Consider the following 16760-nt stretch of genomic DNA (forward strand, 5'->3'; position numbering starts at 1 on the left):
GTGTGTGTGTGTGTGTGTGTGAGTAGGACATACAGTCAGACATAGGGCTGGCTTACAGGATGGGCGGTGTCTCACATTAACACCAGGCTAAAGGTGACAACATCCTAATTATGAGGAGGAGCTTACAAGCAGTTTTATATAATTCATTTGTCATCATTTATCACATGAAGGAGGGGTTTGGAGTAAAATCCAAAAAATGCTGAAGAACTCTTTGAGAATAAATAAAAGCAAAAAAAATAAATAAATAGTTTCCACAGTCCAGGCTGAGTGGAACTTATTTTCTTCAGCCACTGTACCTCCTTTTGTTTAAAGCCCTGACCGCTTTCTGAGTCTGTATCTAATCAAGTCCCCATTATCTCCCCCTCTCCGGGCTCCCTCATTCCCCCAGCCTGACCTTACATGGAGAGGTAAGGGGGTTGATGTCATTGAATGAAGAATGCTGTAAGAATCCAGAGAGAAAGGAGAGAGCTGGAGGAGAAGAACAAGGAAGGGGAGGAGGAGGATGAGGAGGAGGAGGAGGAGAAAGAGGAAGAGAAGGAGGTGGTTCTGACTGAACCGTTTATGAGCACATATACAGAAACAGGGAAAGACGGAGAGAGAGATAGAGGGGTGCTGTTTACACAGAAATACACAAGTCCTGAGCCAAAGTCAGACGAGAAAGAACTTGTTTGGGAGGATGGTGTCATTCCTTTTCCATGCTGAAAAACTCAGGGGGAGGGTCTAGTAACCAGAGAGAGGAAGAGAGAAAGAGAAGTTGGTGTTACAGATACAAGCTCCGACCTCTTACTCATTCTGGACCGAGAAGAGGAAAAAGAACAAAAGGAAGAGAGAGGGGAAGTTAAAGGGAGATCCATACCGCAGCTGTAATAACAGGGTAAGCTTTTTTCTAGCGAATCATTCAGCAACTTAGGAACTGTTGTCTTATGAATCAGATTGCAACAGGTTACCTAATAAGGTAAAGTCTTTTGACTGCATAGAGATGGTGCAGATTTTCAGGTTCTGATACGTGAAATGAAATGTCATCTTTGTGGAAATAGGCGCTTTGGATCTACCTCCAAGCAACATTTTCTAATAGAGAGTACAGTAAGCTCATAGTGGGTGGTGTTCCCATCTTTTCAGTGGATAAGAATAAGTCTTCCTGAATATGCTGTGTAGTCTCATGGCTACGGTAAGCAATATGTGTAAATACTCAAGAACTAGTTCGTGACTACCCTCCACTAGCTATACATTTGCTCATAAGTTAAAAAACATGGTCTTTTTCACTTGTTACTGTTTGCAGCTTGATAAACTACTGAAAGCACGTGTCTTGGGACACTAAAGTCCCAACTAGTAGGCTTCTTTTTGTGCAATAGTTGACCATTAGACCAATCTAGTCACTGACTGCCATGAAAAGTTGACCACATATTCAAAATCCTAACATGTGAACTTTTCAACACCATCTCTGCTCACTCATTTACATATGATCCTTAAATGTGCAAGAGTTAACTAATTCAATCTAAATAGTCAATTAGTACAGCTTAAACATGCACTTACTGACAGAAGCTTTTTAGTCATGTTTGTGAAATACTGGAACTACACAAATGTCAACTAATTAACCAGTGTATATTTCAGATGTACTCTCTCTAGTGAACTTGTAAGCTGCACTTTGTCGATTTGTGTGATTTCTAGGTTCTACAAGTCAGTTTTCTGCATTTCTAAGTTGTGCTAGTTGACTGTGTACATATATGGGGACATTTAGCAAAATGTCCTCATACAAAGCATGCTATTTGTTCACTATTTGATGGTCAACTGGTGCATCAGAAAGCATAAAAGTTGGCATTTTCTGAAACTAGAGTGGTCTAACCAGTTAAACCTTTTAGTGCATAAATGGTACCTTGGGCGACAATCTTCCTCTCTGCCTGATGTATTTTGTTTTTTTACAATCAAAGTTATTTCACAAGTCAAAACTGTGTGTAAATAAAGTGTAATTCTTGACTGGATGATTAATTCAGTCCTGGTTTGACTTGTCTGTATTTTGTGGATTTCATGCTTGGCACAATTTTATGTACACTTTAAACTAGTGCAGCAGGTGACCAACCAATCATTAGCATGAGCAAATTACTGTTTGTGGAACCATGTAGTAAAACTAGCAGGCGACCGCTATCAAGAGTATCAGAGTATATACACAAACAGCCTGCCATACAACACGGTGATGGACACCGACGATAAAGGCATGGCTATGCGGAAGCTCCGACAGGAAGGCCAGCTTAAAAGAAAAAGAAGTTATAGATGCTAAGCAGCTAGTCATGCAGCTGGATTTAATAATTGAGAGCTTACACCACTAAACCAGTGACTTTTCCATATGAGGTAAAAGGGGAAAAAATGGGGCGGCGTTAACCACCGAAACCGACTGACCCACACGAGTGGAAACGTGGTGGGGTGTGTGCAGACTCGGAGTGCTCCGACCTGCTAACGTTACTATAGGTGGAAATCGGTGGTTTCATTGATCGGTCCGAGCCGGAAGGCAGAGGTGAGTGTCTGTTATTCTTCAGACCTCGGTTAAAATGTAGCTTTGTGAAAGAGCACAGATGCCGTTGTCACGGTAACGGTTTTCAAAGGTAGATTTAACACTAACGATTCATTTTAGTCATTAAAAAAAAAAAGAACGCACCGTTAGCTTTGCTAGCCAGTCTGCTTCAGCTAATGAAACGTTTGCTTTGAATCACCTCTACGTTTAATGGTGGTATCTGCTCCTGTTTATCTGTAGTGTTTTCCACCACCGAGCTTTAAACTGATTACTGTCAGATTAATCCGACCGTAATTAATCTGTTGGAATGTTACGTCCATAATCTAATGAGACGTTTTAAAATGCTAAACAAGCTTTTGCTGTGTCCATTGGCTGTTCTAGACTGTCACAAATAACCAAATAGTATTAAATACAACCTCATTTACAATGTATGTGCATTTTCTGCCAGTGTTAACAGTAGAATCGTAATAATAAAGGTTTGTATAATTTCAATAAATTCACTTCCTGTCAAACTTCCTGTCATTGCACCATACTTTTTTTTTTTTTTTTAAAGGGATGTTTGGTTGTCAGCCAATGAAGACCAGGTATATGAACATTATTTTGCTTCTGCCCCCTCCTTTGGAGGGTTTGATAGCAGAAACTCTAAATCCCATCTCAATCTATCTCTGGCATCTTTCCCTGTCGCAGTACTACATCCACAAACCTCCTCTGTGCTTTTCTCATTCTCCTCCCTCCCTGGCAACTTTGTATTCAAAATCTTTTTTCCCAATATATCCTCCATCTCTCCTCCGGACATGCTCAAACATTGGTTGCCTGAATTTGTCTCCAAATGAATGATAAACTAATTTATAATCTTTTCTATGGTATGTCACTTCTAATAAAACAACAGTATATATGCAGTGTCAATATTTTACTTGCAGTAGATAACTCTCATTCCTAGAGGCTTATCCTGACAGGAGGACCAAAGTCCAAAACAGACTATTGTCTTTAAACAACACTGACCTCAAAAACTTCGCAGTATTTCATGCAAATACTATTTTATGAACTTTTTATGTTTCCATTAGGTGATTACAAACACAGAAGGCAGTGATTATTTGTGCAAGACAGATGGGCAAGACACGGTGCACCACCAGTGATCGTTCTGTGTGAAATATGTTGTGAGAATAGAACATGTAAAGCATTTTGTATTATCCGATTTAAATCTAAAGTAGCTAAAAAGCATAAATCGTTTGCTTAATGCAATTTTATTTTTTTTAAGATGCATATCCTCCAACCTCCATCTCCCTTGTTCACATAATGATCCCTTGTTTACATAATGCTCAGTCAAATGTTTAAAGGTTCATAAAGTAGCATTTCATCAAACCACTGTGGTTTTCCTTCTTTATTTTTTTAAGAATGTTGAAGTCCAGTTTGCTCCTCTCTGCTTAGCTTCAGTCTCAAAGACCAAACCATTTTTATTTATAGCAAATTAATATGAAAGAAATCACAACCTCCTGAAATGGCAAATCCTGAAACGGCTCCAGTTTCAGTTCCTTTTTGTGTGTGTGTGTGTGTCGACATCTTGTAAGCGTTCCCATTTCACCCTCGCAGAGACATTTATTGTCCTTGACGTTTGTCTCCACCCGCTCCACCATAACTCTCCTCTTGTCTTCACCTCCTGTGCACTCCACATTTCTTTGGATGATTAACCCCAGGTGCTCAAGTTCAAACACTATCAGTACCGGTACATCTAGCATGTTTGCTCTTCCGTCTGTCTCCGTCTCATTCACACACTTGTAATCTGTCTCGCTTCTCTTGTCTTTCATTCTTACCATTAATGGGTAGACTGTAAGGTATTTAACTGTGCAGAGTCTGACTTCAAGTGAACTTGAACGTATTTAGTAAATGTCAGTTGTGGTTGACACGAGTTGGCAGATGGTGCAAACTGAAGTAAACCGTCTAGAAAACGCAGAGTTCAGGGATACCTCATTAGTTTTACTAATCTCCCCATTAACTGGCTGATTGCTGTGTTGAGATTATAGGTAATTTGTTATGAATAATTAGAATATTTCAGGAAAAAACAACTGACCTGTCACTCAACTGCAGACTAGGCAACTGTATTGGAGGAATAATTGTGAAGTTGTTCATTAAACTCAGATATTTATTTGGCTTTTTTACTTATCTAGTTCATATGATGGGTATAGTAAATCTGGTTTTATCTGCTGATAACATGGTGATGAATGTTTAATATCAAGAAATATTGCTGTTTCTGCGTTTTGTACATTTCTCCCAGTCAGAGTTGCCTTATAAAATGATTGAGTGCCCACGTTGGTGTAGTAAATGGATGCTTTAACCTCTGTGGTTAAAAACTACCATTGTAGGAAGAGCTTGAGGTTTGTCTTTTGTTTAATGAATTATCAGGGCTGACTCCTGGTTGTAAATACAGATCAATTTTCTTGCAGCTCTTAGACCCACAGATTGTTTTTCACTCTTACCCTGACCCTAGTAAACGGACGTCTATGTAGGTTGATGGTTTCATGTCTTTGTAAATACTACTCAGTTTTTGTGTACTTCCACCTAAACCAAAATGGCTAAAGCACTGGATGTTGTGTATTCTGATTGGCTAATCACTTCATCATAGCTGCAGACAATCATTTTTGGTCTGATTCACCAGTTTCACACATTTTTCTCCCATTTTTATTAAATAATTTATCTAGTCTGATGTTGGGGGTGGGGGGAAGAGTGAATAAAGCGTTTGCAGGATTTTGCAGTAAGAACCGGAAGATTACGGGGAATTTAAGCTTTCAGAGATGCAGTATTTTAGGAAAGGATTTCTCCAGCTTTGGCATTGTCAAATTCTTTTGAGACTCAATCCTGGGCTGCCGTAAACAAACTGTGTTCAAGGACACCTTACTTTGAGAAGCTTCTGATATGAGGTGCTGGATCCGTTGTTGCACATCCATTATCCCGGTACTCAGGGTACCTCAGTACTCTCGTGCTTTATTTGGTGGGGAGTCACATAAAACATGTTGACACAAACGGTGAGTAGCTCTGCTGATGGCTAGGGTAATGAGGAATTCTCCTTAATTGTAGCTTTCATGAGTCAAAACACACAAGTTATTTCAGAGCATCTCCCTGGCTGAAAGCGCTTCTTGTCTGCTGCTTGGATTTCGTCTGTTGGAATCTTGTGACTCTGCGTTGGCCTTCATTACGCTCTGTGTTGGTGTAAGCACACAGAGGGGAGGAGCTGTGGGATACAGGATCCAGTAGCTGATGTTACAAGGTTTGAGATGTCCGCTTTAATGAATGTGAATAGAAATACCGCGTAGCAACACAATACATAGCCAGTGACCTGTAAGACTGGGCTCAAAAGGGCCGTTTGTCCCGGCAGCAGTGACCCCCGGCCTAGACAGGCTTTCCCAGAAACCGTGTGTGTTATTAACATTAGAACAATGGGGAGTTTCAGTAGCCGCACACTGGCCACCAATACTGGAAGAAATGACTGAAAATACTGTCACAAATTGAAATTTGATATAACTAGGTATTTATAAATGATTGATTGGAAATATTATAACTTCAAGATAACCTCATTGTTAAACCTGTTTTTGTTTTGTTCTCTTATACTTCATAATTTATTTGCAGTATTTAGCTATTTTTATGACTCATATAGTCACCAGATTCTTTCCGTCAATCAGTTTTATTCTAGCAAATTTTGCAAGCATCCTAAAGACTGCAGTGATGCCCTTTAGTCATCTTAGGTCACACAACTGAAACCAGATCTTTAAATATTTCTGGTTTTAGGACACTTGGGTTAACCAAAATTATTTCTACTTACTTGACATATTTTTGTAACATTCTCCAAATACATGTCCTTGTTTAGTAGATTTGTTTTTTTCAATGGAGTCAAACATTTCAGGTATACTTCCAAACAAATTCTTATAAATGTTTACTGGAATTTTGGCCCATTCCTCTGGACAGAACTGGTGTAAAATGGTTAGATTTCTGAAAATTTGGGGTCATTGTCCCCGAATACATTTACATACTTTACTGACTTCTTCCTATCAGAGTGGCCTTTTAGGCTGTAATGGTTTCACTGTGGATAATAACACTCTGTCTAAAGGACAGCCAGCATTATCACAAGGTCTTTTGCTTTTATTCTGGCGTTAGAATACACATTTCATACCAGAACGCGTTCATCTCTTTGATGTAAAACATACGTCACTGACAAAGTCATCCTGGTTTTCATGAAAGCATAGTGATCTCGGGGTATATAAATTTGTGAATTTAAACTAGGTACTAAAAAAAATTCTTACTCCATAATTATTCTGGAATTTAGTAAATGGAAGTAATTTTGATAATCCTAAATGACCTGGAACAGAACGGTTTTGTCTGATTTATTGTTAGACATTGAGGGAGGAAAAGGATGTACAAGTTATACAATTTATGAAACGGATGGTGTTTGTGTTCAAACCCTGTTGAGGCACAGTTTTCTAGTTTGTGAAAACTGACTGCTCTGCCTCTGTGGTTTCAGTTTGGGGGCCCTTCAGAAAGCCTCTTGAATCCATCCCCCATTACAGCTGTAGGGTAGCTATGATTGAATGCAGTCTCGAGTGATGTCATTCAGTTCAAGTGGTGGGTGAGACTTGAATTAGAGGCTGAGGAAGGAGATTAGAGAAAAAAAAAAAAAGTTATGCTCTGCCACAGAACGTTAATCTGCATCTCCAGTTGTAAAAGGAAACCACAATGTCAGACATTTTCTGTTTTTTATAGGAATAAAAATAACAGAGTAGAGCTGCAAAGGGACTGGGAGAGTCGATTACATGGCAGCGGAAAAGACAAAAACAGTGATGTCATCGAGCCGTTATGCCAGAAATGTTCTTCAGCAGAGGGTCTCCTCTGAGGCATCAGGTTTCAGGATACATTTGTAAGACCGTCTGAGGTTGAGAGTGTAGCTGATCTCACCAGACTGAATCCCTTTGGACTGCGTCGTGGGGGAAGATGAAACCTTGCCACAAGTTATCGTTCTTGTTGAATAATTAAAAGGACTTTTGTCTCTCGGAGACAAAGAGGCTTCAGTACTCTGATTACAGGACCAAATCACAGTCGGTACTATCCCTGTTAAGCACTCGCCTATAATAGATTTAAGTGTTCTGGCTGGAGTGCTCTGTTGATAGAAGTCCTCTTCATTTTAAATCAAGTAGGTCTTGATACAGAACACATTGACAACAGCTTTACAAGCTGGTTCTCAGCACCTGTCCTCTATTCCGTTTTGCTAATTTCACCTTTTTGCATTTATTTTCCGGCAATTCTACAGATGCATAGTCGATTAAAACATCAGGGAAAATTTAATTTATTGCTTTCATTTTCGTTTTTGATGGCTTTCAGCTTATGAAACCCTTTTGATCACAATTAACCAACATTTTCCTCACTGTTTCTTAATTGCCACAGTGAACTTTACAATCTTGATGGCTAAAACCTTACAAATTAGTTGTGGTTAGACACTGAAAGTCTTTTCAGGTGACCAAATGTATTACTGGAAAGAAAAACCTTTTAATGCACAGCCATTGAAATATAACTTTTTGCATTGCAATCAGTCAGTTCTTTCAATTGTGATTTTATTGATATTGTTAGAATTCTGATTAGTTATGAAGCTATAATTTTTGGTATATGGAAATGTTGAGCCACTAAAAAGTGTGTCCATTTTCCGGGGTTTCTTTTGCGTAAGTTAAAGAAACGGTGTGGTATGTAGGTGATCATCTTGTGGTTCTGCTGAGGTTTTAAGAAAACCAGGGTTGTTTTAATGGTGATCTTCAGGTCATCCACATTGTTGGGTATGGTGTCTTTCAGCATCTTCTTGACCCCATTGACTCTATATAGGGTTCAGGTCAGACAAGTTTGCTGTCCACCCATCTACAGAGATGCCACGCCAAATCCTGCTAGAAATGAAATCAGCAGCTCCAAAAAGCTTGTCAGCAGAAGAAGACATTAGTTTGTTCAAGGAGATTTCAGAGAATGGTGATTCAGCAGACTCCCACAAATTTCTCAAAGGTTACAGCAATTCCAACAATAAGGACACACGTGGAAACAGTTAAAAGGTAGCTGCATTTTAAAAAAGGATTTCAAGTTCAAGGATTATAGAAAAGGCCTGCTTCTCATAAAGGTACCCAAAACCAGGTGAAAGTTTTAAATGCTTTAGTGTTTGAGGAAGTATGGAGCATATTTGCGCACGTTATCGCCTTGGAAGTTCCTCATCATCATTTACCATGACATAAGGCTTTTGTCCGTTCCAGTGTTTAGACTGGAGCAAAAGGAAGGATTAAAACAAGTCTTCTTCCCCCAAAGTTGATTTGAACTGCCCTGTTTCCAGATGTTTAACCTGAAACATGTTTCCAGATGTTAAAGTCTCGAGTTAAAGTACTGCAATTAATTCCTTGTATTGTTGTAGTTGTAGCAAGTTGGTGCCGCGAGTTGCCAAGTGGTGGACATTTGAGCAGCCAATGTTTCTGAAATTCCATGATTCATTGTAGGAAGTCTTACCCAATGTCCTGTGCATCAGCTGACACACCTGTGAAACAACTTGGCTTTAGCTCGGACATATAAGGTTAAGACTGTTTTTTGATGAATGCTGACACGGAAAACAAACTCTCCTCTGAACTGTACGGTTTTATTTTGCTCTGAGAACTTTGAAGAGTTGAGTGTGTCCCATCAAAAAGCAACAAGGATAGAAAACATTTTTAATATTGAGAAAGAATGCTCCCAAGGTCCTAACTCTTCTGCCATTAAGAAAACCCCGATGAGTAATTTATTTTCTCCTGACACCCTCTAAAGCGCCGTGTTGAAACTCCTCACTTGTAAAGCATCTTGGGATGACTTATGTTGTGGTGCAACATGAATAAACCTAATTGGCTACACCAGAAGAGGACAGTTTTCTCGTAACAAAAAATATGTTCTCTTACAGTTATTGAAGTTTTCAGAGATTTTTTATTTTTTTTTTACTTTTATTTTTTTCTTACATTTGCTATACATCCAATAGTCACACATTAATGGTACCACTTCTAGCATTCTTTTACATTAATATTTAGTTGGTTAAACAATTCACTCCAAGCCCCATGCAGGACAATGACAGGCCTTTTTGCCTATAAGGTGTTTCAAATTGATTTTATAAGGGACTTGGACCAGAAAGGCAGACTTCATGCACTAAATATGTATATAACTATGTAATGTCTGTTATGTAATAGCCATTCAATAGTGACTCTCTGAAAGCCTGTGTCTGGTTACCAAGCACTGCTACTCTGGTCTCACACTCATATAAAATGCTTTGGGCTGTTGTTTGCAATTATGAATGACTGAAAATGGCCCCTTTCTTTTCTTTAGTGAGTCACATTTAAGGGAACATTGGCGTTGATTTGCTTGAGCTAAGACAGAAAATAAATATGATGATTATGTTGACCTCACTTTGACTAATTGTTTCCTTGTGTTCACTCGTTCCTTCTCCGGTCGTGACCGTGGCGTTCATCAGATATAATCTGTCAAAGGCTTCATTGAAAGTCAAGATCCTGTTTCTTGAACCCATCGATGGCTGTTCTAGTTTACCTCCTGTGTGATGTTGTGTTGCAATCTGTTGCTATGTGGAAGTGCAGGCAGTTTCCTGAACGGATGTCGGTGTCCACATGTGGGTTTTGGTGGTACTGAAGGGTCACATGGGGCAACCGTACAAACAACCCCGCTTCTGGGGAAAGTTCATGCAGGCGTTCTTCACAGCGGCGTATTCAAACTCCCCAAGAACTCTTGAAAGCGTCACTGAAATGATGTCAACAACTTGTTTAGCCACCAGAGTGTTTGGTACAACTTTTTTTCTCTCTCTCTTTGTGATGCGATTCGCGTAAAAATGCCTTGGTGATTTGGTGATGATCATTACTTATGGAAAGTGGCTGTTCTCAGAAACGTTACTTGTGCTGAGCTTTATGACTCTGTAAATGGCCAGGTGCTACACATTGTAAATTACCTCCAGCATCTGGGAGTTTATAAGCCAATTAAAGACCATCACACACTTTGTTTTTTCTCACTTCATTGGAAACTGTCTGCACAGTTCTTGTATTTAGGTAACTCTAACCTGAGAGATGGTTCATACTTCCTTTTTATTATGCTCTTTTAATTAAAGTAGAACATTTTAAGACATGGGAAGACTTATTACTTTTATGTTGGGTATCGAGACACTTTTAACCAAGATAATAAATTAAAATATGAAACAAACTTTATAGGTATGATGATATGAGTATTTTTTTTTTCATTTCAAAATGCAACAAATAGAAAAACCTTGTCACTTTGAATGCATTCCCGACATCTTTTCGTAACATCTGAGTTGTGCTGGTGATGCAGCCTCTAAAGCTGGTATGCATTAGTGTGCAGTTTGCATGCCAAATGTTTCACTGATGCGTCATCCCCACTGTTCTCACAGCTCGATGCCTGACGTGTATATTCTCCAGAGGAATGCGAACCCTGTGGCATTTGTCAGCTGATAAATATTGGTTTAATCTTTGGGTGTGGGAATGGTGAAGCAGTCTGAGCTCACCTCCAGCCTGCCGCTGTGAGATGAATTAAAACAATCCTGTGTGTTTATCGGTTGCTTATTTTGCTTCTCGCCGTTTGTCCTCAGATAAATCCACAAAATGGACGACTCCAACGGCAGCAAGCCGCTTGTGGTGACATCATCTCTGAACTTCAAAGTCACCACTCCATCTTTCTACAACCAGCCCAAGAAGTTTGCTTCTGTGGCTCCGCCAAGGCCCAAAAGTCAGACTCCTCCCTCGGCCCCATCACCGACACCCGTAGGGACGGCTGTGATTGGTCGTGTTGGAGACATGCCTCCGCCGCCTTCGTCGCTCTCTGATGGTATTTGCATTATTTAATCTCTCTTTTCCCCGTGGCAGCAGCTTTTTTTTTTCAGTACTTCTTGTGTGCGCACAGCATGTAAACATAACTTTTGTAAATATACAAGAAAATTACACAGGCTTGAGATTGGGATAAATACAAGTAGGTCGTTTCCATTCTGTAAATGTTGGGCATTGCTTTAGTTTTCTTTTGTTATGTTTGTGTTTGTTTTTCCTGTGTTTTGCTAGCAACGGTTATTTTTATGGAGAATTTTACAAATGCATGCAGCTTGTGGTGGAAACTTTGGGGCTCCTGTGCACTGTTGATGTCATCAACCAATCGGCATACACGATGTCCCCCAGTCTTTCATTGTACACTTATATTGTCTGGCCCGACCCAGTAGCTTGAGTTCCCTACGAACATGTGAGCTACAGGTTCAAAAGTGAGACCAGAAGGAGGAAGAAACTCTTCCAGCATTTACACTTCTAGTTATCTAGACTATACAAAGCATCTTCTGTTTTTAAAGTATTTGTATTTTTTTTATTATTATTATTATTTTAAGCTTCCAGTAAGCGGATTGAAAAGTTGAATTGCTTTGAATAAATCAGATTTTTGAGATCGATATATTTTGATTTTATTGTTTTTGAATTAAAATATGTCAATCACTCTGATGTAGAACTAGATGACCATGCATTAAAAAAATACTGTGTGGTATGGCCCCTGATGCCTTGTTTTACTCAACCCCTTCTCACTTTTATCAGACTTCCCTCCTCCTCCTCCTCCTCCATTGGATGACGATCTGCCAGCCCCTCCCCCTGAATGTAACATCCCACCTCCTGCCTCCGATGCCCCCGCTTTTCCTGCTCCGCCTCCGGTGGCCGATGACCTCCCCCTCCCGGCTCCCCCTGAGGAGGCGGCCTGTCCACCCAGCTGTCCCTCTCCCCCTCCTCCCCCACCACCTCCACCTCTTCCTGCTTCCAGTTCAAGTTTTCCAAATGCTGCTGGGAACTCACAGGTGAGTCACTTTGCTTCAGTCTGGTGCTTTGTCAGTCTGTAGACTGGAAAGCATTTGGTTTATGTTATTTAGTCTGTAGATGACCTGGAGATTTTCTGTCTTGATTATTTTTTTTTTTTAAACCCCACAACTTACGTTAGGTCATTTACGAAGTAGGCAGTCGGTCACATCAGTTTGTTGCACTGGATCTAAAGTGCTATCAGATTAAGGGAGATTCAACACAAATTCACACCACACTTTTCAGATAAAGACAAAATATCCTTTTTATTTTAATTTTAAATAAAGGATGGTTGTTCTCAAAACACATTTTAATGACCAAGTAGTAAATTTTTGATGCAAATTAAAATCCAGGCAGGAATTATTCTACTTTATTGGATGAATTTTGTTTATATGGTGGCTTGAATTTACAAACAGTTTTCTTTTTAATAAATTGAAAAAAAAACTAAAGTCTGAGTGTGTGCTCAGGCTGTAATCTGACAAGATGTTCTGTTTGCTTGTGCGTTTTCGCGCTTACTTTTGCAGGGGTGAACAAGTACTTCATATTTTACATCACTGTTGTCAATGTGAGCCAAAAATATTGTAATGAGTAACTATTTTACTGACAAATACTGAAGACAAACTTTACTCTATGGAAGTCTGCCCCTGTTTTATGCCTAATTTATTTTCTTGGCCATTTGCAGAGCAGCTCGTATCATTTCTAGTGATGATTTTTTTCTTCTCCGATCAACCTGTTCTCATTTAGCCAGGTTTCTTCTTGCCACTCAGTGGCCGTAAACTCTGTGTGAAACGCAGTGGTGTCGAGCTACATTCCTCAAAAGTGGATGATGTCATGCAGATTTTAGTTAAGTCTCTGCTCTGATTAAATGTTTGAATTGCCTACTCAGGATTTCATTCAATTCTGCAGAGGCCTCGTAATTAAACGTTGCTTTATTGAAACTGTGTTTAAATATCGTAAACATGCAACATATTCCACCTTTGAGGACTGATGGACTGATTTTTTTTTTTTTTTTTAGGAACCACTATGGTTCCTAAAATCCTAATTTTGTCTGTAAATTGAAATTGGAGTCAATAAATGTACTTTTTGTAATTTTTCACCTCTTTCTTTCCTTCATCAGAGACAAATGGAGAAACAGACGAACTTTGACAAGAAACTTGGTTCTCTGACTGAGATGTTGGAAACTAGAGCATCTTTCAGTCCCAAGGTACATTGCACAGACAATGGGTGGGGGCGAGGGTCTCTAAAACACTTAAGAAACAGCAGGAATTGATGTTTAAGCTCCAGCAAAATAAAGAGAAACAAAGAAGTAAAAGGGCAGCAGGCTCAAGAGGAATAACAATGGGGGGAAAAAACTGAGTTTCACAGTGAAAAGTTAAACCAAGTTTGGTCAGTGGCAATTGTTTGGAGATTTTCAAAAGTCACTCATCTGCTCAGCTTGAAAAGCTCATGAAGGGAAATGCACACATGACTCACAAGATTGAAAGAGAAACCAAAAAAAAAGAGTAAAGTTACTGGTGATTCATGCTGAGAGAGGAGCTTCATGCGGAAAGGAAGAGTGATGCACAGTGAGGCGAACTGAGAGCGTTAGGGTGTGATTGAGCCAGAGTGTGCTGCCAGAGTCTCTGTAAGAGGGCCATAAATGGAGTGTTTCATCTGACTGGGAGGTACTGAATCACAGTAGAATAACATTGGCCCCAAACCACAAAATAAATGTCAGAAAGATAAAGTACTTCTGATGAGCTCAAACTGTGAGGCTCTTTTAGGTTTTTAGTTTAATCAGTGTATCAGATTTGGTGTAATAAAGGTGTCTGCCTGAAGTGTGTTAGTCTGGGGGGCTTATACAGCAGATATTAACTTCCCTGTGCTGAATTTTAAATATGGTAAATAGAAATTTAACTCCAATAGCTTTAATATGAATGGGGACCTATTATGCAAACTTGACATTCTGTGTATTTTTGTACTTCCATTTGGGTTTCTACAGCTTCTAAAAACAACCCAAATGCTTAAAAAAACACTCAGACACTAATAAGTTGAATAAGTTAAAGGTTTTTGGAGTCTGGAAAATGAACTGTTTAAAAAAAAACTGCTGACTCACTGTCACAAGTCAGAAAACACTGCCCATTACCAAGCAGCTCCAGCACATTTGGTCAGCTGGTTTTACAGCTGTATAAGCTGTGCAATGTTTACTAGAAAAGACGAGTGTTTTGCTGTTGACTCGCCATCCAGAAACCACCTGCTGCATTCTTGTTGGTTGTGGAGGAGGCTCCAGTTCTGCTTTTCAAACATTTACGGTTGTATAACTGCGCATCTTTTTGCAGCCATTTTCACATGAAAGCGTAAATGTTGAGTTTGGGGTAGGAGACGCCAGCAGCAGATTATTTGGATTTAAAGTGACAAGACGCCGTAAAACAGCTCATTCTGGAAATGGGCTCAAAATAAGCATGAGTGACAAAACTGAAATCTCATTATCTAAAAATTATTTGTGTAGCCCATAACCTATCCTAACCTGTTCAAGAAAGCATAATTGGTCACCTTTAAAAACATGATTTCTTTGTGTGTGTGTGTGGGGATCTACTTGCATCAGAGTCTATAAATTCAGGGTTTTGTTGTTGATGATCATCCGCAGACACCAAGTCAGTATTCATCTGCACCAGCAACCAAGCCTCCAGGTGCTCCTCCAACTGCTCCCAAACCAGCCCTCTCTTTCCTTCCACCTCCTGAGATGGGGGACCGGCCCCCTCCTGCTCCCTGGGCGGAGGAACTCAAGGCCAGAACGAGCCCCGGCGCCCAGCCTTTCACCAAGCCGCCTGCCGTGGCTCCAAAGTTCGGAGGGAGGATGACGACGTCGTCCTCTTCGCTGGCGCAAAAGATCAACCAGAACCTGAACCAAGCAGCCACTCCAGTAAACAGCGCACCAAAACCTTCTCCTCCCACAGCCACCATCTCCTTCCCACCACCACCAGCAGCTCCACCAGGACCTCCTGCTCCACCAAATTACGCTACTGCTCCTGTAGCACCTAATCACATAAAGACTTCTCCCTTTGGGAGTCAGGGGAATGCAAACCAAAACCTTCCTGCTGCTGTGCCTCCTCCTCAACCCAAGGCCAAGACATCTCCACCATCCTCCTTCAGCCAGCCAATGAAAACAAGCCCTTCGTCAACGGTACGTTCCTGCTTTTTGCTTCGGATGTACTGTTCAACAAACCGGTTTAGGTACAGGACCCCTGGTAGAAATCCTTAAGATAAAGCTGTCTTTTTATTGCAGTGAAATAATCTCTCACTAAATAATGCCATTTTTCTAACGGTAAAGCTTGCAGAGAGGTTGTGGGTGATGGCAAGGTAATTTGAGGTCCTCACCTCGCATTGTGAATCACAATTTCAGTTTTAAATTTCTTATGTTTTAAATGGCTGTCTGCAACTGTAGGAGCGTTTGTGTTAACTGTCAATATTTTTTGCAATTTCATTGTCATGTCTTACTGAGAATGTGCCACCCTAAGGAGTGGCAACAAGTGCATTAGTTGTCACTCCAGCACTTTTTCTGATATCCAATTAAACAGAAGAGTATGATGGGAAAATGTAGCAGCTTTGGATATGTAACTGTTTGGAACCAGGCATCCAACATACATCGACGACTATCAGGAATGTGCTCGGATTAAAAGTTGAACTTTACCATATATTTTACTGCAGTTTAAAGATTGATTTTAAAGCTTTTCACACAGCTTCACTAGAGTGGACAATAATTGTTGAGCATGCTGTGCTTTAGTTTTAGTAGTTACAATGATGCCTAAAACTCTCAAGACGAGATGAGATTTTAGTAACACTTGAGAAAACGGTTATCCTGTAAAAAGCCTTTTTTCTGCCACAAAAAAATCAACAAACTGCTTATCTTTTTCTGATTTATTTTTGTCTCTTGAGACCTTTGGTCAGTGTTTCAACTATGCATGGTCTGCAGTAAAAAACCCATTTCCCAGCTGATATTGATAGGATGTTGCTCAATGTACTTCTAGACGTCCAGCCATTGGTTGTTATAGCGACGCTGTCTGCCTCCTGGGGGGTCTGAACAACTTGCAGTGCTTAAATGTTGTTCATGTTTCCTCCATTACGCTTTTGCAATTTATTATTTCTGCCAAAAATACAAAAAGCTGCCAAAAAATGATTTAAGGATAGTCGGGACGTCTTCTCTTACAAGTTCACCAGGCGAAGCCACGCTGACTGCAACTGGCTAGTTCTCGTAAGACGGTAGTCACCTCCACGAGAAATAATATCGCAAGATCTTGTAAGATGAGATCTGGTTGCCCCTCCTACAATTACTTTTTTTTTTTTTTTTTTTTTTCCCTTTTTTATTTTTAAATAAATGTTGAAGAAAAATTCCGTTGTGTGGTTTTGGCATA

At 39.9% G+C, this 16760-nt stretch overlaps 1 protein-coding gene across 2 annotated transcripts in view; it reads left to right on the forward strand.

Annotated features, from left to right (window-relative positions):
• The first annotated feature begins 594 nt into the window (after positions 1-594).
• The window catches only part of zyx (zyxin), a 22022-nt gene continuing 5856 nt past the window's right edge, over positions 595-16760 (forward strand). Inside the window, exons 1-5 of one of the 2 annotated variants that reach the window (XM_015046113.1) lie at positions 595-874; positions 11142-11377; positions 12118-12371; positions 13487-13573; positions 14996-15532. In XM_015046113.1, the coding sequence (XP_014901599.1) occupies positions 11155-11377; positions 12118-12371; positions 13487-13573; positions 14996-15532 (1101 nt within the window). In that variant the 5' untranslated portion in view covers positions 595-874; positions 11142-11154. Of the gene's footprint in view, positions 875-2178; positions 2510-11141; positions 11378-12117; positions 12372-13486; positions 13574-14995; positions 15533-16760 lie in introns of those variants that run through there. The other variant, XM_015046112.1, reaches the window with a different exon arrangement.

The sequence above is a fragment of the Poecilia latipinna genome, unplaced genomic scaffold (genome assembly GCF_001443285.1).
Source record: "Poecilia latipinna isolate Pla-1442-1.1 unplaced genomic scaffold, P_latipinna-1.0 Scaffold765, whole genome shotgun sequence".
NCBI lineage: Eukaryota > Metazoa > Chordata > Actinopteri > Cyprinodontiformes > Poeciliidae > Poecilia > Poecilia latipinna.